The sequence below is a fragment of the Bos taurus genome, chromosome 19 (assembly GCF_002263795.3).
Source record: "Bos taurus isolate L1 Dominette 01449 registration number 42190680 breed Hereford chromosome 19, ARS-UCD2.0, whole genome shotgun sequence".
Taxonomy (NCBI): Eukaryota; Metazoa; Chordata; class Mammalia; order Artiodactyla; family Bovidae; genus Bos; species Bos taurus.
Window position 1 is genome coordinate 18493227 of NC_037346.1, and position 21151 is coordinate 18514377.

General features: G+C 56.6%; 1 protein-coding gene across 2 annotated transcripts in view; it reads right to left on the minus strand.

Moving 5' to 3' along the window:
* Positions 1–1993: 1993 nt before the first annotated feature.
* RAB11FIP4 (RAB11 family interacting protein 4) overlaps positions 1994–21151 on the minus strand; it is a 107535-nt gene continuing 88377 nt past the window's right edge. For both annotated transcript variants that reach the window (XM_024980657.2, XM_015458556.2), the window contains 12 exons: positions 19230–19456; positions 17338–17532; positions 16686–16820; positions 16209–16244; positions 14667–14766; positions 14294–14397; positions 13134–13274; positions 11172–11253; positions 10536–10673; positions 10286–10444; positions 9081–9224; positions 1994–8022 (listed from right to left, as the gene is read on the minus strand). In XM_024980657.2, coding sequence (XP_024836425.1) covers positions 7906–8022; positions 9081–9224; positions 10286–10444; positions 10536–10673; positions 11172–11253; positions 13134–13274; positions 14294–14397; positions 14667–14766; positions 16209–16244; positions 16686–16820; positions 17338–17532; positions 19230–19456 — 1578 coding nt within the window. In that variant the 3' untranslated portion in view covers positions 1994–7905. The remainder of the gene's footprint in view (positions 8023–9080; positions 9225–10285; positions 10445–10535; positions 10674–11171; positions 11254–13133; positions 13275–14293; positions 14398–14666; positions 14767–16208; positions 16245–16685; positions 16821–17337; positions 17533–19229; positions 19457–21151) is intronic.

A 21151-nucleotide genomic window follows, 5' to 3' on the forward strand; every position in this document is an offset into this window, starting at 1 on the left:
TGCAACTGAAGATCCTGCATGCCACAACTAAGACTCGGTGCAACCAGAAAAAAAAAGCAGCAAAACCTGGATACATAGATGAAGACGGTCACATGACAACAAAGGGAGATTGGAGTGATGTAGCCACAAGCCGAGGAGCACCAGGGACTGCTGGTAACCATCAGCCAGGAGAGGCATGGAGTAGACCCTCAGCTGGAGCCTCCAGGGGTGGCACATTGGTCAAGAACCCGCCTGCCAGTGAAGGAGGTGCAAGAGACGTGGGGTCAGTCTCTGGGTCGTGAAGATCTCCTGGTGAACATGGCAACTCACTCCAGTATTCTTGCCTGGGAAATCCCATGGACAGAAGAGCCTGGCAGGCTACAGTCCATAGAGTCACAAAGAGTTGGACATGACTGAGTACACAGTGGAGGCTCTAGAAGGAACTAATCTTGCTGATACCTTAACCTCAGACTTCTGGCCTCTGGAACTGAGAAAATTAATTTCTGTTGTTTTAAACCCCTCCACTGGCTTGTGGTATATTTTTACAGCCACGCTGGAAAACTAATTTTATAGAGGAGACATTCTGATTAGGAGCCTTTGGGGGAAGAGGAGTTTTGCCTCCCAAATCCAGATTCTGATTCTGCAAGTACGTACCGGATCCCATCCGGTGACTTGACTCCTGGGGTAGGAACTGTTAACTTCCCTTGTTTTATAGATGAGGCAACTGAAACTCAGATAACTTGCTCAGTCACATGGAAGTCAGAGAGTGGAGGTCTGATTTCAAGTGTAAGAATTTTTCCATGAACACAGAGTTGGTGCTTAATGGCCTAATTCTTGTGAAACATCAGCACGTTGAAAGTTTAATACTGGGGTTCTCAGTGACACCCCCTGTCCCTACCCTGGATCTCAAGACCTCACTGTGCTTTCCTCTGCTTCCTTGACAACACTGAGTTCACGTTTTCAGGACTTCAGGTCTCAACACACACCCCAGGGTGCAAGGGGGTTAGAGATTCTGTAAAGGCCGGCAGTTGCTTCTGGATGGCTGGGGTAGAGGGCAGAACCAGTCTCAAAAAAAAGTAATGGCACACCAAGAAGGAAGCTGTTTCTGCAACTGGGGTGTGGGTCCAGTGCTCGGGAATTGGAGACACCTGGCTGGCAGGAGAGGGCTCCTCAAAGGAGTTGGGAATCGAGTTGCCAGATAGAACAGGAGGCCCAGTTATATTTGAATTTCAGATAAACGATGAATAACAGTATTGCTTGGGACATACTTATACTGAAAAATTATCTCAAATTCAGATTTAACTGGGTGTTCTGTATTTTGACTTGTAGTCTGGCAACCCTAGTTAGGAAGGGAAAGGCAGGTTAGCAGGATGGAGGGGAGGAAAGGTCTAGAACACACGACTTCCAGTGCTGGAAGATGACTTTGCCGTGAGCCCAGGAGGCTGTGTGAATGCACTGAATGGGGCACCGTCCACCCACCCGGGCAGACCCATGGCACCAGGGTCTGTGTGGGGGCCTGGGCCAACAACTTACCTCCAGAGGCTGGGCGCCTGTGAACCCCGTCAACACTCGGAATCGCATAACAACCAGGAGCAGACAAGGAGAGGGCGGGACTCTGGCCGTTCACCTCCAAGGCTTGGCAGGACTCAGCCAGGCTCAAGTGGAGGATGTGGGCCTGGGACCCAGGGGAGGAACAGGAGGGGACACAGGCGGGAGCTGGCACCAGGACCCAGCTAGTGACCAGAGCAAGTTGAAACCCTGGGAGGCCCCAGCTGAGAAAGCGAACATGGCTGCCCAGAGGACAGTTTTCAAACATCACCAGGGATGATGATGGGACCCTCATCTCCTCTCCCAGGGACAGCAGGCTCACAGGAGGGTCTGCAGGGTGAGGCCCTGCCCTGGAGACTGTTACCTGGTGAGGCCCGCTCTTCCTATGAGAGGTTGGCCCCAGAAGTTCCGAGACCAGGCCTCCCCTCTTTCACCCTCCCTCCCCCAGCACAGAGACACCATCAAGTCAGGCAAGAAAAGCAAAGTGTTTATTTACATCTTGGTCTGTACACGAGAGTTCCCCAGGGAGCCTGCCTCTGCAAGCCTGCTCCTTTTTGGCCCGGGAGCAGGCGGGAGGCAGAGGGCTCGGGACCCTAGGACTCAGCCTTGGAGCCTCAACCCCCTCTCCCCAAGCTGGGGCCTGGATGTGGAGGTCTCGCCCCAGCCCCAGAGCTAAGCCTGCTTCTGGATGGAGGCTCCAGGGGCAGAAGACTCGGGTGAAATCCCACGATGCGTCAGAGGCACCTGACGACCTCCTGGATGAGCCTTTGCATGCAGCTCATCCCTCTCAGCTCTGGAGACCCAGCGGAGAAAGTGGAAGGAGCTGGGCGCCTCAGTGATGCGAGGTCCTGACATCACGGGGGATTTAACGGCACCCGGGTCTGAGCACCTTGGGCGGAAGAGCTCGGCGGTTGTTAATGGCAGGTGTTGGGGGGACGCAGCCTGAAGCCTCTTCCTTCTGCCCGCTTGGGGTCTGAAGCTGTTCAGACAGCAGATGGCGATGGCCCTGAACCCAGGCCCGGCGTCAAGCCCTGGGAGCCACGCAGCTGGAGCTTCTTCTGGGGGCCCCGGGTGCATCCTCCCAGGGGCCCACAGAGTGGCTGCAGACCCATGACAATCACTGCCAGGCCAATGCTCCAAGTGAGAAAGGTACGCTCTGCCAGCTACAGGTACTGACACCCACTCGGGGAGCAGTTTGTGGGAGAAGCTGCTTTGCACACAGAGAGCCTTTTATAGTGTGCAGGGTTCCTAAAGAGCGGCAGGCTGGGTGAGGCGCTGAGTGGGCCCAGGACCCCCAAGCTAGGGACCGGAATGAAACATGTCCCAGATTAGCGAGTCTGAGTGGCTGAGCAAGTGGAGGGCCTGGGGACGGCATGCAGGGGGGTCAGCCTCGTGGGGCGGAGGTGCGTGGACACAGAAGGGCTGCTTTGTACACTTTGCAGGGCTCGGGCAGGAACAGGGCCAGGGTAACCGAGAGGACGTAGAAAAGGGGGCAATGGAAACGTGGGAACTCCTGTACAGGGTGATGGGGGGTGGAGGGGGGAGAAGGCACAAAGACAAGGACCCCAAACCATGCAGACAACACACAGCCTGTGCAGCACAGCAAAGCCGAGGGCCGGGAGGGAAGCCTGTCTCCAGAGCTTGCAGCGCCTAAACCCCCGATGGGGTGGCCCCGGGATGCCCAGCTCAGCCACCCCCTGCTGGTGGCGCCGGGCAGACGGCCCTCCTTTACGGTCACAACAAAAATGGAAAGAGAAACCTACGAGGTCGGAGCACCAATGTCACGTGACATCTAGCTTCGCAGGGTCTACGCTTTTAGAAACAGACCTTTCTAGAAGGCAGCCTGTTTCCCCAAGAAAGAGGAGTGTGGCAGAAGGGCGGGCGGGCGGGCGGGCGGGCGGGCAGGCAGGCAGGCAGGCCCATGGCTCCCGCCCCTCGTGCTCCCTGCCCACTCTCGGGCCTGCTCAGAATGGGCTGGCAGGGTCTGCAGAGGGAAGGGACTTGCTCAAAGTCACCCAGGTTGCCCCTCACCAGCCTGAAGCATCACAGGAGAGGGGCTGCCCTAGAGGAAAGTTCTGAAGTTCTGCACTGCCCCCTCCTCAGTCTACAACCCACCTCAGCCCTTAAGAGAGTCGCTGTAGATCTTCCAGGCAAACAAAGTCATTGCCTGGGCACCGCAACCATCCCAACACATCCCCTGTTCTGTTCGCGTCTATAATTAGCTCTTAGGTTTATAAATTTGATAATGCATTAAACCCACACACCTATGCAGCACGAAAAGAGGACTTAATTTCTCCCTGGTCCACCAGGCCCCACTGGCCCCTGCGGGTCTCTTCCCTGCTACTAAGTCCCTCATTGGAACAAAAGAGCCTGCCTTCCTGATCCCCAGAACCTGGCTGGGCCAGGAGTTCAGCAGACTAGAGCCTGGAGCCTCCAGGGCTGGGGAGGGATGCTGGTGTGGTGACCTTTATCCACCCAACCTGAAAACAGATCAGAAAGCGGGAATCGCCTTGGGCTCAGCTATGCCAGAAGGTAGCTGCTATTTCTGGGGCTGCTTTCAGCACCCACCCCCACTCTGTTCTGCTCTCGCTTTAATCACTGGGCCTGTGACTGATACATCCCAACACCTGCCACCCACCAACTCCATGAGCAACAGGCAGAGACCAACCTGCCCACTCAGGTTTGCTAACCCCTAGGCTGGTGGCTCAGCCGGTAAAGAATCGCCTGCAATGTGGGAGACCTGGGTTCAATCTCCGGGTTGGGAAGATCCCCTGGAGAAGGGGAGAATTCCATGGACTGTATAGTCCATGGGGTCCCAAAGAATCAGATATGACTGAGCGACTTTCATTTTCCAGGCTCCTGAGAACAGCTGGATCTACCCACTCCTGAAGGCATCTGGCCTCCCCTTGTGGGTGTCAGGGCGTCTGCTAACGTCTCACCGTCTGACATCATTAAAGGAAAAGCCACCGTCTCAGCAAGGGAATTCAATTTTACCTAGCACCTAGGTTAACAAGCCCAGCAGAGGTTTTCTCTGCCTCTGGCCAACCGCTTCCTAGAAGTCCCAACCTTGGCTGCACATTACCATCACTTGGGGAGCTCTCTGAACAGTCAGGTGCCTGGGCCATACCCACACCAATGGAATCCAAATCTCTGGAGGCCCAGGCAGCAGCATTTAAAAAAAGCTCCCCAGTGATTCCAATACACAGCCCACGTTGAGAATCACTATTACTATTTCAGGTCTGGGTACTTTGGGAGGTTGTCAAACTCTGTTTTTAACGGGTCAGAAATAGATTAGGAGTTTACAGATAAAGGATAATTTCTCTTTGACAATTCTCAAAGAATCTGCAAATTTAAAATAACTTATCTAACTCTGGCAATTCAAAGTTAATTTGTGTTTAGACACTGACTTGCTGGTTCAACAAATTTTGCTGGGGCTCTGATTAAATGTGAGGACTGCCCAGGGTCATGTCAAATGTGAGCCTGCAGCAGAACCCCCTCCCCTCACCCCGAAACCACCTCTAAAACCTGCAGACAAGCATAGATCCCAAGTATTGTATGGAACACCTACTGAAAATTATTTGTTTTGCCTGAAATTCACATTTCACGGGGGAATCCTGTATATTCTCCAGCAGCCCCACCACTGAGAGATAAAAGCACAACCTTCAACCAGGAAACAGGAGAAAACGCAGGGGGAGCAGGGTCTGCCCACCGGGACCCCGTTCTAGAACCTGCACAGGGGCTGTGGCTTGGAACCCCTGTGGCATTGCCCCCTCTCAGGCTAAAAAGCTACAGGATCTGAACAAGCCTACTGGATGTATTATGGCTGAAGAAGGTTGGATTTAACTTGGGGCATGTGTTAAATGGAACTCAGCCTCAATTTAAAGTCAGCCCGGTTCTCAGACCAGGTCCGGAGGCGGCTTTCTGACCAGAGCTTCCTGGGGGAGTCGGCTCCCTTGGAGCCCCCTTCAGGCTGACAGCTTTCTCCACCCACTTTCCCCTGGGTGGAGATTCCATGCCACATTCTGACTCTGTTATAAACTCAGGCCTCTGCGGCCTCCCCTGGAATTCCACATCAGTGCGGCTAAAGAGCATATACACCATCACCCATAAAATGCTCCTCCCCCAGGGCGAGCCCCAGCCCCATGGGCCAGGACCCGGATCCGGCTGGCCTCTCTACAGGATGCCTTCTCATATAAAACCCAGACCCAAGCCGCAGCGTGAGTCATCAGCTTTCCGGTCTTCATTCATGCCATTCCTTCCTCTTAGCAAATTCTCAAGAGACCCACTTCCCATCCCTTCCTTCCACTGCCGCTTCTGCTTAGACCCCTGGGGGCCCCAAAGAGACCAGCGTCCTGCGGGGTGGAGAGACTCCCAGGAGACTGACGCCCCGCCCCCCATCCTCGTCTTCCTGGTGCGGGTGGCCCCAAAGTCCTGGGATCAGATCCATGCACATGCTTAAACAGAAGTCACAAAATCCAACGAGAGTGACTGGAACGGGATGAAGACCAGTCCTGGCCGCAGCCCTGCTCTGTCACTGGGAACACACCCGAATCCCCAGGTCCCTGCTCACCCTCCCAGCCCTCTCTCCTCTGCACACATGTGTCCCCAACGTGCCCAAGCCTTCTCTTTCATAGAAGAAGTGCTGAAGGAAACAAACGGCAGTGGCAGGTGGAGGGGGGAGAATGTTGGAAATAAGACCATGCGCATTTATCTGTATTTGGATTAAGGATACGGTTCACAAGCCACACAAAATTGAGACAAACTGGAAAACTCAAAGAAGAGTACCATATCTGCTCCCAGCCGCCTAGAACAAAAGATCACGTGAAAGATCCAGAGGGTGTTTCCACTGTGTCACCAGGCTGATCTTTACCTTTGAAACAGAACTGGGAGTCCGCACTGATTTACTGTTTCTGTTGCGGTTCAAGTACAGCCATGGCCTGGTCATAGCTATGTCTTTTGACCTTTTTGTTCCCTTAAAGTCTGTAACTGGGCTTCCCAGGTGGCTCAGTGGTAAAAGAATCTGCCTGCAGAGGCAGGAGGCGTGGATTTGATCCCTGGTCAGAAAGATGCCCTGGAGGAGGAAATAGCAACCCACTCCAGTATCTTGCCTGGAGAATCCTATGGACAGAGGAGCCTGGTGGCTAGAGTCCTTGGGGTTGCAAGGAGTTGGACACAACTGAGAGACTAAACCACCAACCACCACCACCAGAATGGAAGACTAAAATTTCCCTGCAGCTTCCCTGACTGTCTCTCACACCAGCACAGCTGAGACCCAAATACAGGCATGTTTCTAGAGGCTGGGACAGAGGGGCCTCACTGTCCGGCAGAGCCAAACCCAGAGCATGGATTCTGAAAACCCAAACCTAAGGCCGTGACCAGGGACAGGTGAGCAAGGCCCCCTCCCAGCCCTTGGGAGCTGTTGAGAGGGTCCATCCACGCCTCTCTCCTACAAGGCAGCCCCCGGAAACGAGGCTGACAGGGACGTGACCGTGTCTCTGGCTGCCCAATGTCAACATGTACCCTAGACTGTCCCCACCCGCTTCCCTTTTCTTTGAATCCTTCATGTACACCCAAGTGAATGCCGCTTGCTTTTCATGGTCTTAAAAAACAAAACCAAGACAGGAAAGGAGAGGTAGGTGAGCAGGGATGGGCAGGTTTACGGAGAACTCTCAAAGTGCCAAGAACCCTCAGGATGACGGCTGTCCCCATCCCCAACCCCCCGCACCTCCAGCTCCCCTGTAGGCCTGAGTCCTTTGGATATACTGTGCACAAGCCTCACAGGGGGCTGCTGGCTGCAGGAAGGGCTTGTGAGGACCCCCGACACGTCCCCCCTCCCCCACCTCCTTCTTTCTCTCCGAACTCAAGCACCTGGGCCTGAAAGGTGGCCGAAGAGGTTGGTGAGGCATTCAAGCTCCTGGAAGGGGTCGTCACTTTGCCCCCGCTCCCAGGGGGAAACAGGAATGGGGGTCAAAGAGCCTGTCGCACTAGAATGCTTTTCAATCCTTGTCCCCAGAGGTAGAATCATTTTGTCCAGTATCTGAAATGCAAGCTTCCCGTAGCTCTCGTCATTACAGTAACTCCTGACGGCTGACCTCGCCCCCGCCCACCTCCACGACCCTCTGCCCCTCGCAAAGGGACCGCAAAACACAAGGACAGCTGACGGCGCAGATGGCGCCACGGCTGCTGCCCAGGCTCACGCTCTGCTGTGTGCACGGCCTCCCCACATACACACCAGTACACATTACACAGCGGTGGCCAGAAACACATTTACAGTGTGCGTGGGAGGCCCGGCCCGGGCCGCATCCTCGAGCGGGGTTCTGCCCCTGAATCCTGGGGTCTGGGGGTCCTGCGGCTGCTCTGCAGCCAGCCACCCTGGTCTCAGTGTTTGATCTCGAGGATGGAGGGGTTGTGGTCCAGGATGGCGAGGATGATCTTGTCCATGTACTGCCTCAGCCGGAAGTTGATCTCCTCCTGTTCCTTGAGGGCTTCCATGAGCTGGAGGGAACGAGAAAGCAAGGTCAGAGGCCAGGCGGGGGACCAGGGTGTGGGCAGAGCCAGTGTCACAACAAAACCAGCCTCGGAGCCCAGGCACCAGTCTCCGGTGTCACATCCGGGCAGGGGGGGAAGGTGCAGAGGCGCAGGCCACACCCCCAGAGAGGCCTGGATCACTGGCCCGTTGCGGGGGCCCAGATGTGTGTGATGTTTTTGATAAAGGCAGAGAATGCTGGCCAGAGGCATTTATAATCAGGAGTGACACCCACTGTCCCAAAACCCTAAGACCGCCTGCTGCTTCCTCTCGCCACCCCCAGTCCTGCCGCTGTCCTTCTCCAGGTCGACTCCTGCCGTGTCCATGGGATGCGCCTCTGCTCACAGGCTGGAGGCTGGTGCCCGGCTCATGTGGGCACTCCTCAAGGCCAGGGACCAGCTCCTGGCTGTGTGTCCCCGGCACAGAGTAAAGGGGTTCAGTGACTCGTGTTGAAATCTAACCTGGGTATCTCGGAGGCCTGATCTTTCATAACCATACCCCAGTGGGGCAGAAAGAGTGGGCTTTGGTGCTAGGGACCTGGGTTCCTCTCTCTCCATAAGCTGGGTGATCTTGGGTGATCCTGGTCTCCCGATCTGTGACATGGAAGTGTTCAGAAAGCCTTCGCGTTCTCAGAAGATTAAATGAAGACATACTGCAAGCAGGTGCCCCCCAAAATGCTAATATCCTTCTCCTGCTGGCTTGGGTCCAGGGGACATCCGGCCTCCCCGGATCGCACACTGATGACATCAATGGGCCATTCCGGCACATTCCTGACCGAACGAACTCAAACTCCGCTCTGCTCCCAACCCCACTCTCCTCCCACCACATACAGGAAATCAGAGCAGGTTTATCTCCGCCTGCAGGCTCCTCCTCTCACGGCTCTGCTTCACTGTGACCTCTGCATCACTTGGGGTCACTGCAGATGGGGACTCCCAGGGGGCTAGGCCCTGCCCTGCTTTTCCTGCCCTGGGTCAGGACCCACGGGCGAGGGGCCAGGCTCCATGGCGAGAGCGTGTGGGCATGTTACCTCATCGCGAGAGGCTGTGTCTATTTCCGCTGCCAGGGACTGGGCTTTGGTCTGGGTGGCAAAGAGGTTCTTGGCTTCGTAGAGGCTGAGGCTCAAGATTTGTCCATTCAAGTCATCATTCTGATCTCGCAGCTTGTGATTCTCCTGCGGAAGGGGACACAGGCAACTCTGACTCCCATTGGGACCCACTTCTCTGCATCCATGGCCTCTGACCACCCCCCAGGGTGTATGTCACTGGCCAGTTCAGGACACCCACAGATGACCTGGCCTCTGCTGGGTTCCAGGGCGAGGAGGGCTGGGTCCTGAGGGGGTTTGGGGTCCTGAGGAGAAGTTATAGCCCTGCTCAGGGAGCCAGGTTTCCAGAGAGGAGCATGGCTCCAGACTACCCCTTCCCTGGGGGTGGGTGAGCCGGAAGAGGGGACCCAGAGGACACCGCCCACTCAGTGGCTCCTTCTCCAACACGGGCCCTTGGTGAGGGAAAGTGATGCTCTGGGTCCCTGGGGTGGCAGGTCAGCTCATCTCCTTGGCTCCTCCTGAAGTCGGGCTCAGGAATCCTGCTCTGGGAAGTTCTTTCCAGGGTCCCCTCAGCTCCTGTGTGCAGCCGGCCCAGTACCATCCTGCCCAGACCCAGGTGACCAGCCCCACGCTCTAGCTTTTTGCCTCAAGGCTCCTACCTGCTCACATCTGGGACCCCAGGCGCCCCCTTGTGGCTGAGAAGGGCTGGGGTTTCTGCTGTGGGACGGGAACCTCCCGGAGCCGCCCCACAGGGGTAATTTATTCTGCAGGGTCTCTGAGCACCCTCAGGCCCCCGCTGGGTCACTGCCCCTCCTGATCCCGCTTCCCCCACCCCTAAGGGCTCCTCAGTCACGGGAGAGTGTCCAGGAACCCTCTGAAATGGACTCTTGAGCTCAGGGTGGGAGACACTGATGTGCAGCTGGGTGAGGTCTCCTCCTCCCACGTGCCCAGGACAGAAGACTGGTGTCTGTTTCCCGTCACAGATGCTGAGCAAAGACCGACCCTGGGGTTTCCACCCACCTCGCCTGAGCTGTGAGATGGGGCCGAGTGGGCCTGATGATCAAGGTGTCGGGAGGAGCAGACAGTTACAAGGGGGAAAGAGGCGCTCCAACGCTCAGCCCTGCACAGGAGACGCACCCCGAGGGGACCCGGACACCTCATCCCCTGGGACGGGGGTTCCCAGGGCCTACCTGCTTGAGCCGCTTGACCTCATGTTCCAACTCGACCTCTCGAGCCCTGGCGTTGAACTCGCCGAGGCTGGAGGACGAGCTGCGGCCCCTGCCCGGCCGCTCACAGTCCAGCTTGTACATCTGCAGGTGCTCCAGCTCCTTCCGCAAGTCCTCAATGAGCTGTGGGGGAAGGAGGCCGGTTGGCAGGAGCATGGATACGGGGGGTTGTGGGGTGGGGTAGGGCGGGGCGCCCTGGAGCCCGCCGACCCACCTCCTGCGTCGCCTCCCGCTCCTTCTGGAACTCCAGGCGGTTGTGCCGCAGCTTGTCCATCATGCGCTTGTACAGGTCCATCTCATCCTTGAGCCGCAGGCTGGTGTCCTCCAGCCGGTCGGACATGCGCTGCCGCTCCTGCAGCAGGGAGACGGGGATGGGGGAGAGTTCCCAGGGGGCCCGCTGCGCCCTGGGGGGCTTCGCTGGGGGCCTGGGGCAGCCACCTCGACAACTGGGCAATCAGACCAACCCGCTGGACAGAGCCTTCGGAGGCATGAATTAAAGCAGCAGCTAGACGCCTAATTCTAGGGCTGCAGTAAGAAAAGCCTCAGGTCTCCACAGTCCTTCAATGATGCCAGATGGATCTGAATAGAAGGTAAAAGTCCAAACAGAATCTGGCCTCTTTCTCCTTCTTATTTTCCCCCATAATACAGAGAAACGTATTCACTGTATGACATTTGGAAAATTAGAAATATGCAAAGACAAACTATTTGTATTTTGTTCCCTTTTTTTTTTTGGCTAGGGCAATGAGAATTTCAGAAACTAGAAACCAAAAGGCCAGTGACAGCCAACACGGCCTCTCTGTGGATCCAGCTCAAGATCCAAGTCTGAGCAATGCCTGGACCTAACGCTCACCTCATCCAGCTTCTCTGTTTGTGACTTGAGCCGAGTCACCGTTGTTCTAAGCTCGGTGTTTTCTTCCTCTAATTGCTGCACCCTGGGGAAAGGAGGACGAGAATGTCAGACATGGAGATTATCTCACAATCTGACAGTCTGTAGCAATTCTCAGCTCCCTAGAGGAAGAAGATATCAGAAAATGAGAAAGAAAGAGAGAATATGAATTGTTCCAAATGCTGGTATGGCTTTGAGCTCCCTGTCATCCAAGGCAAAATGATAAAGATCCTGAATTATCATCATCTTTGAATAAAAGGAAAAACTCACTTGGGAATGCATAAGAGCACGGGGCTCTTTGTACATACATGCTTAGGGCCTGAAACACCCTTCGGGGGGAAGAGGCAGCAGTGGTATTTTTCTGCTAAATGGAGAGTCTTCCTGTCCATGGCAGGGCCCTCCTGTGAGGATCCACAGCTTGAAGGCAATGAACGCACCATACTTGGTTTTCGTTCTCCCCTGGGGCTCTTCCCTTCGCGTGTTCTCTGACGCCCATGGGCAGTGGTTCTGACCGTCTAACCCCCTGTGTTAATGTTCACAAGGGGGTGTCCAGGTTGGTTTTACATGACCCAAGAAAAGGGGCTAGAGAGCTGGGCCGTCAGCCAGTGGCCCTGGGATGGTGCTGGGCCATTCCCAGCAGGGCGTTCCCTCTCCTTCGCACTGTCACATCCTCCTTGGATGGAGGGCTTCTTGGCCCCAACTGTCCTCTGGGCTCCCCAGGAGAAAAAAACCCCTCTCCAGGGCTTGAGGGGAACTCAGACCTGCCCCCCACCTGCCTCGGAGGAGGCCCTCACGAGAGGCACAGAGCACCCGAGGGAACAGCGGCCCTGGGGTCAGGTAAAGGGCAGGGTTCCGGGATGGCTCCCACGAGGGCCGGCTTCCTGGGCTCTGGCCTCGCCCTGGCCTGCACACCCACTGTCTTCTCCCACCTGCATCCCAGCCACTTCTCAGCCAGCCGAATGGCCGGCTGTCAGGAGCAGGCAGAGGACATGATGCTGAATGAGGGACCAGGCTCATTAAGAAAGAGGTGCAAAACAACAGCTTCTAGAACATGAGTGGACAATTAAGGGAAATTGTGTGTGTGTGGGGGGGGTGTTTCTGATTGCATGGAGGTTTGGCCCGCCCAGTCCTTTTGGGCCAAAGGGACTGGGCCTCACCCTGCTGGCTGTGAGGTGCAAGGTGAGAGACCACCTCCCACCCCAGGCTGGGCCGGGCAGACTCACCAAGTCTCAGCTCAGAGCCTGGGACGGCAAGGGGCCTGAGGAGAAGGGGGGCAGCCATCCACTGTGTCAGGGGCCCAGGAGGGCCTCTGGCCTGGGTCAGGGGGGAGGGCCTTGGACATCCTCAGAGCCCCCACCTAAGTGCAGTGTTCAGCTGTGCTGCAGCCCATCTGCCTTCCCGCTCACTCTACAGGGAGGCTGACGGATGGATACTGAGGCCCAGGAAGAGACAGAGGACGTCCAACGTGCTGGAGCTAGTGGGTGACCAGGCCAGGGCCCCAGGTCGTCCTCCCCTGTCTGCCTCCCGTGCAAACAGCTGTGGCCGAGGCCCAGGGGCAGCCCAGGGGCAGCCCTGCGCAGCCTCTGCCCCAACGTCCCTGGGTCAGGGCGCCCGGGTCAGGGTGGGGAGAACCCAACAGCAGGGGGCGCTCCAAGCCTGGGCAGCAGACCCAGCCCAGGACTCAGGGCAAGACCTGTGTGCCTATTTCCTTAACCTATTCTCTAATTGATAGATAAAGCATCGCTTCCATTTCGACCTGCTGTGAAAAGTGTTACTTTGAACATTCTTTTACCTGCTTCCTAGAGAACATGCCCAGGTGTTCAGGTATCAAAAGAACAGTTAGGACCGGAGGCCTCCCCGTGGGCTCAGTTTTCCCATCTAAATAATGGGACCACGTCTGCCCACAGAGGCATCAGAGGGACCCACCTGGTGGTGAGCAGCTCGATCTCCGTGCTGCGCTCGCGCTCCAGCTTGCTGTAGGCTTCGCGGTGGCGCCTCGCCTCCTCCTCCAGGGCCTGCTCGGCCGTGGTCTCCTGATCCTTCACCATCTCCTCCAGCTCGTGCACCCTGCGGAGAGGCGCGTGGGCCCCAGTGCAGGGCCAGCTCTCGTGGCCTCACTGTCCTCCCCTCAACCTAGGCTGTGACCCCCGGACCCCACGTCACCGATACCCCGACTGTGGGCTGGCAGCTCTACTGACAGATGAACAGGGGACCCCGCAGCAGCTAAGGAGAGGCGGGCCAGCCACACACACCACCAAGGGGCGGTGCTGGCAGTTGGTCCAGAGGGGAGAAGCGGGTCTCCCAGGGTGGCACGGAGAGGGTCGGCCTCACCGCAGCCGGATCAAACAGCCCAGAGGCCTCGCCTCCTCTTTTCACTCCCTCCCTTCCAGGCCGGGATGCCTCTGACCAACAGTTCAGCTCACTGGGCACCCTGACCGCAGACACGGGCACGTCCTGCCTGGTGGTGAGCACGCCAGAGCTGGGGAAGGCCTGGCACCACTGTGGACCTTCTAACCTGTGACTGGTGGCCTGGACAGTGTACCACTTCGGGACACGACCCTCTGTGAGGCTGACCCTCCCGGCTGCACAAGAGGACCCGTCTTTGAGCCCTCCAAGGTTGAGGACCAGACCCTGGGTGGGGATCAGTTTACCAAGTGTCAAGAGGGTTATACTCTACATGCACCACCTCTTCAAGTTGTGTTCAGTGGGCCTCTGTTGGAGGGAGGGCGCAGCAATGCCTGGACCCCTCCCACAGGTGGCAGGTGTGAGCCCCTGACTCCCACCAGTCTCTCCCTCTGTAAAGCTCGTCCCCCGGAACGGAGCCAGGCTCTCATTGTTGCAGGACAGAGACAGGAAATGGGTCCCAACTTCTACCTTTGACCCGAGCTGGGGCTGCAGACCTGGAGGGCTGAGGTCAAGCTCTGCCTGTTTCCCTGTCCCCCAAAGACCTGTCCTCCTGGGTGCCCAACATGGGCAGGGCCCACAGCAAGGCGCTGACAGGTCACAGACCCCCCGAGCTAGATGGACACGCAGGTCACCCCCACCCCGACCTCCCCTGGGGCTGTGGCAGCTGAGGCCGGCCTGACCTGTGCACCAGCTGTGTATTCTCCTGCTTCAGCTTGCTCTTCAGGTCCCCGTTGGTCAGGCTGTCGTTCTCCAGCTCTGTCACCTTTTTTTCCAGGAAGCTCACCTACCATAAGGGGGTGGTGGAGAAAACCTTAGAGTCCACGGCACAGAGAACCTAACGACGGTGGGACTGAGGCCAGGACCCCCCACTGATGGTGTGTGAATAGCAGTCATGTTGGGGTGGGGTGGGATGGATGTGTCCAGGTGATCCGGGCTGCCTACCCCCAACTCCTGGGTCTCCCACATCCCCAAGGCAGTAGCTCGGAGCATCCCAATCCCACTCCAGGGGGCACGCGCGGCGAGTCCCGTCTGCCCACACCCGCCCTGGCGCACCTTCTCCGTGATGTCGTTGTCACAGGAGTCGATGCTGTCCCGGAACAGGTCCTCGGTGCTGCCGTTGCTGCTGCTAAAGTTGCTGCTGTGCATGAGCTGCCTGGGGGTGGGGGGTGGGGCGGAAATGCATGTCTGTGCATGAGCTGCGGGTGGGGAGGGGAAGGCCCGTCTGGCTGCAGGGGCTTTGGGGAGACTGGGGTTCAGACTCAGCCTATGGGCTGGGGGAGCACCCCAGACCACTCACTGGGAGAGTACCAGGAACCCCCGAGGAGGCTGCCCTCCCTCAGTCAGGGAGCAGAGTGGCCTGACCCCTGACCTCAAGAGATCGCTCTGCCCAGAGGACAGCAGAGAGGCTGCGATGGCCCTCCTGAGCCCCGGCAGACGTGGTCAGTCCATCAGGGACTTTTCTCCCCTCCCTGTGCTCACCAGGGGTCCAGCTAAGAGGTGACGTGGGACCCCAGCTAGTGGAGGCACCCTCCCCCAGCCCCCCCTCCTGAGCCCCTTTCACCTGGGAACCACCCCAATAAGGCGGCCAGGCACCACAATCCAGGTCAAGGGCCTGGGCTCCCTGAGACCACCCAGCCCCCCAACCAAGCTGGCTCCTGCTATGTCACTAGGGACCCAGGCGTGGGTAGGGGGATGGAAACCCATCCAGGATGTGCAGGACCATGGGCTAGTGGGTGGAACTGAAAGGGGGCCATGGCTATCCAGGTGACCCCTTACCTAAGGCAAAAACCCCTGTCGTTCCCCAGCAGCCCCCACCTCCTACTCCGTGCCAGGCAGCAGCCGGGGTCTTCAGCCAAGAGGCTGCCCCACCTCAGTGCCTGGACCCTTGCTGCAGCTCCCAGGGCCCGGGTGCGGACCTGGGCGAGTCTGCAGGAGAGCTGGTGTGGGACCCAGTGGGCCCAGGAGCAGAGGGACCAGCTCCAGGGGAGACCCTCACGCTCCGTCTCTGTCAGCGGGAAGCCCAGGGCCTCTGCAGGTAGAGCCGCCTGCTCCAGAGCACAGGGAAGCACGTGGAGTGTGGGGCGGACTGTGTCTTTCAGGGCAGCCCCGGGGTGCCTGCTAGAGGCAGGGGTAGCTGCAGGTTCAGAGAGGCTGAACCCTGCCAGGAGGGACACCAGATGGGCCGGGGAGGAGCCCAGCCCTTCTTTCCTGGAAGTGGATCTTCCGCTGCCTGCATTGCCCTGGGACACCTCATCCCCTCCGTGCGTCCAGCCACACGCGGGGCACTAGCTGGGTCTGAGTTGCTGGCACAGAGTTGGCCACCCTGGCAGCAGGAGTGTAGTGCAAGAGGACAGCATTCAATGCGAGCTACCCTGCTCAGATGGTAAAGAATCTGCCTGAAATGCAGGAGACCCGGGTTCGATTCCTGGGCCAGGAAGATGCCCTGGAGTAGGGCGTGGCAACCCATTCTACTATTCTTGCATGGAGAATCCGATGCACAGAGGAGCCTGGTGGGCTACAGTCCATGGGGTCACAAGAGTTGGACACAACTGAGCGACTAACACACATATACACACCCCGAGGGGGGTGCCTTACCGTCCGAAGGCTGTACTGGAGATCTTTCGATTGGGGCTACAGAGAGAGACAGAGAGAGAGAGAAGTCCATTGAACAGAGGGGCCTCTGTTCACCACTGCTTCCTTTGCCCTGGCCACAGGATACACAGATGCAGGCGAGGCTTTTTTCTGCCCATTGAAGGGAATTTACACATCAGCTTGGCCCTCAGAACTGCCCCCGATCACCGGCCAGGAGAGAGTGGGGGCCCCTGATCACCGGCCAGGAGACAGTAGGGCCCCTGACGACTGGCCAGGAGAGAATGGGGCCCCCGATCACCGGCCAGGAGAGAATGGGGCCCCCGATCACCGACCAGGAGAGGGTGGGGACCCCCAATCACTGGCCAGGAAAGAGCGGGGGCCCCCAGTCACTGACCAGGAGAGAGAGGGGACCCCCGCCCCGATGCTTCTTCCCCGGGTCTGCCCCCACCCCGACCCCTACGCTGGTCTCTGGGGCCTCACCTATTGGCCTTCAGGTTTTTCAGCCGGGCTTCCAGGTCATTAAGCAGGTTGATTTTCTTGCAGCACTGAGAGCAGTAAACATCCAGCAGCTCGCTGTTGTATGCATGCCGCATCTTTCGAGGCGTCTGCCCCGCGCTGGGTCATAAGAAGGGAAAAGGTTCACCTTCGGAGCCACTGTCCAGTTTGGTGCCCCATCCCGCTGAGCTCATTACTAGGTTCTCTGAAACCTGTGAGCCCTGTGTGTGTGTGTGTTTGGGGGTGGGGAGTGGAACTAGAACAGTAGAGCTCCCTCCTCCAGTGCTCTCAAAGACAGGAAGCCAACTGTTTGTACCCATTTTACAGAGGAGGAAACTGACAGTTAACGTCAGACTAAGCAAGGACTCAGCTGCATGGGAAGGTATCAACATGCCACTTGGCATCTGCGGCCCCTCAGGCTGGTTAATTCAGTTTCTTCCCCAAGATAGAAGGAAGGAGGAATTCCAGACCCCCAACCCCCAGCCCCAATCAGGATTCAAAGGCAGTTCCCGCCCATCTACAGGAGCAGAGCCCAGTTAGTTCACGCCTCTGCCTGCCGAACCACCCCCGGGATGAGGCAGGATTGGTTCTGCCACTTTTCCTGGATCCCAAAGGCCGCTGTAGACCGAGGGGCCACCTGGAGGACACTGACGACCCCAGGTCCGAGTAGACATTGGTCCTGGTCTCGTCATCCGGGCAGGGGCTGCTGGGGGCACAGTCCACATCATCCGCCTCCCCGTAGTCCTCAAACTGCTCCTCGTTGCTGATGAGCGAGGTGGTGGAGTGCGTGGAGAGGTCTGACGTGGTCACGGACGGAGGGTGGCCCAGGGACCTGAGTGGACAAGGGCCAGCTGCGAACCGGGGGGGCGCCACAGCCCGTGGCGGACAGACAGGCCAGGACACCAGGACCCTGACATGAAGCCTGTCCTTCCTGCCCCGGTTAAGTACACTCTGGGGATCGTATCCTAAGGGGACCATCTCATCACAGAAAAAGTTTCTGCTCCAGAGATGTTCAAATCGACATGTCTACAGGGAAGCAAAACACTGCTTAGAACTCAATGGCTTATTGAAGCGACACTGAAACGGCTATTAAATGATAGCACGTATCAGTAAATAAAATGATCACACAAATTGTAGACTCTCAAACTGTTGTGGAAAGGTTTGTGAAAAAAAAAAATTGGCAATAATGTGGAAAAATTAAAACTCAAAGCTTTTTTAATTTAAAAAAATTTTTTTTAATTAAAACTAAAAGCTAAACTTAAAAACATTTTTTTTAAGTTTTCCCAGGTAGCACTAAATGGTAAGGAATCCACCTGCAACCCGCTCCAGTATTCTTGCCTGGAAAATTCCATGGACAGAGGAGCCTGGCATGGTTACAGTCCATGAGGCAGAAGAGAGTCGGACATGACTGAGCACACACGCACAAAATTAAAACTAAGAATGAAACAAAAGATGTAAAATTTTAGGCATAATAAGTCTAAGCATGCGATGAGTCTACACAGAAGAAGGAAAAGCAGGAAATGAAAATATTTAAATGGCAATCGGGCTTGGGGTGTGGAGGGTGGTGCCATCAGTAAAGTGAGTTACCTGCCCTTCATTCTCCCTTTTTCAAGCTGTGTAAGTGCGTATGTTCCAACAATGAATGAGGTTTCAAAATAAACAACGAGTTACTAGGCAGGATGCGTCTCCTATGTTTATAGGGAGGAATTCTTGTCCAGAGAAGCCTGACGCCACAGATCATGGGTCAGAGACCCTGGGTCTCTCACCGGTGACCCAGGGGGGCCTGGGGCAGCGTCAGGGGCTGGCTGCACCTGCTCTGCAACCTAAGAACAAAGAAGTACAGCTAACCCATCACCTGGCAAAGTATATCTTCCCTTGAGTCACGGGGCGGTAGTTGCTCATTAACTAGGATCTCTCCACCAGTGATCCAGGCATCACAGCCTTAATGATAGGGTGACAAAGATCAAGTCTTTTGGTACCCCCACCCTATCTGATTTATTTACTTATTTATCTGCCCTCCGGTTTCTTAGCACCTGGGGTTGCATTTGTCATATTCCTCACTTTGTTCTTGTATAAATTTTACTAAAACTCTTGGTACCCACTGCTGGCTGCCTCCTGGTGACTGGTCCCAGAAAACAACGGGAATGATCGGGTAGCAAATGATTAGCCAATAGGTCAAAGGGTCTGTGGTCCCCATGACCGGCTGTCCATGGGCTGTGGTCACAAGCACAGTGGATGGACCATTCCCAGGATGCAACACGGATGAACAACTCCAAAGGCATCTCCTCCCTTGAAGACTGTGACTTCTAGAGCCACTGGGGTTTGAGAATACCTGAACTGAGAAAATACATTAGGCTGGAACATATGAAATTGCCTTTTCCTTGAAAGGTGCAGATGATGAAAAGCTGACAATTTTGTTTGGTCAACGGATACTGGAAGCCCTTGCTTCCTTTTCCAAATCTCTGGGCTGATCATCACATGCTCATCACCTTCTCCTGATGCCTGAAGCTCCAGGCAGTCTTAACTCACTTGTCCTCGGGCAGGAACAGGCCTCCTAGACCCGCATCTTTCTCGGCGGGAATTCCAACTGGCCCCTCCAGGCTCCGAGTGCTCTCCATGGGGCCCTCCATGTCCGACTCCTGGGGGCCCTCGGGTGGGGCCAGCGTCATGGCCTCATCCTCATCCTCGGGAAAGAAGTCTGGCTCTGTGGGCAGGAGCTCGCCATCAGCAAAGGTGGGGTCTGGCACCTCGCTGCCCTGGGGAAGACAGAAGGGACAGCGTAAGTGAGCCTGGCTTCTGGGGCTCAGCAGTGCTCCTCAGACCACAGGGACGCCAGGAGGGGACTGGCAGGTGGTGCCAGGGAGCCAGAGGCCCCAAGACCTCGGGTATGAGACCCTGGCACGTGATCTGTCTTGGGGACCTCTTAAGCAAGCCCAGTGAGGGGTGGGAACCTCTGGGACCATTGTCCGTGGAGAAGGGCCACAGTCAGGCCAGCTGCATGGTCCAGACTCCACTCGGCAGGGTCTCCATCCCAAAGTCTGGACAGGAAGGCAAGTGACTCAGAGAAGGCTTCTTAGGGTTGTAAGGGCACAGCCCCAGCGACAATGACAATGACCCAGCAGAGTTTGATGCAACATGCTACAGGGACATCAGCAGAGCATGAGGGTCGGCCCCCCCTCTGTCCCCCAACGCCTTGATTCTGGGCATGTCAAATATTGTCTCTGAACTCCAGTTCTGGCCTCTCTGTAAGCCGAGAATGGCAACGGAATCCTATGGGATCCCTGTTCCCAGCAGGACCTCGATGGATAACCCGTGGCCACGAGTCTGTCCCAGCCCTGCCACAGCCACCTTACTGCTGTTCTGTTCAGTTGTTAAGTTGTGTCCGACTCTTTGGGACCCAGTGGACTACAGCATGCCAGGCCTCTCTCTGGCCCTCACCATCTCCCAGAGTTCACCCAAGTGCGCGTTCATCGAATCGGTGAGGCTATCCAACCACAGCCACGCTGGGGAGCAAGAATTCTAGGTCTCTCAAGTCTGAGCTTTGGGCCGGTCCCCAGGGTCCTCACACATTGCCCAGAACAATGCCAGCACACCATAAAGATCTGCCCAAACCTTTTGCCAAAACCGTCTGAGAAGAGCTCTGGGTTCATTCAGCATTTACCCTAGTCTGAGAGGCAGCTTTCTGCAAGTCATTTTTCAAGGCTGCTTTGCCCCTAAGGAGGTAGGAACCCCTAAGGATCCTTTGCCCCTAAGGATGCCTCCACCTGCTCCCAGCCGAGATGTCAACTACCCCCTAGGTTCTTCGGCCTGCTTCTCAGTTAGGGTTGGCAGAGCCCCGGTCAGAGGTGCTTTCTCCAGCCCCAGGACAACAGGAAGGGTAACAGAAACAGGGCTGTGAAAAGCCTCGGGGCATCTCAGACAACAACAGGATCAGAGACATGCAAGGAAGGTGGTGAGCGAGCAGCGTGGCTGTGTCCGCTGGTAAGCAGGCAGCCCTCCTGGGGGTCTGTCCCACCGAGACGTGCTGGGGCTAAGAATAGATGGTGATTAATGAGCCTGGCTCCTGCCTGTGCTGTGACTCGGGCTGAGCACCAGATGACCAATAAAGCCAGCATCAGGCAGCCAGCCACCCCCGACTGTGGAGGCCGAGGGGCTGTGTAATTAAACTCACCCCTAGTGTTCACGTGGCCCTTTCCACCTTTGCTGTTGTTCGGTCGCCAAGCTGTGTCTGACTCGATGTCATAATCCAACCCCACAGGGCTCCAAACCTTATCAGATCTTATGTCCTAAGCAAGCTCTTGTCAGCAAGCCCGAAGCTGTGTCTCCGTAGGAACAAAGAGAACCCAACATTCACAGACCGACCACCCATCAATTCTGGAGACTGAGTTGAGAGTTCATGCATAATCTCATTTGGGCTTTACGACCCTTTGAGACACAGATTCCCATCCCCA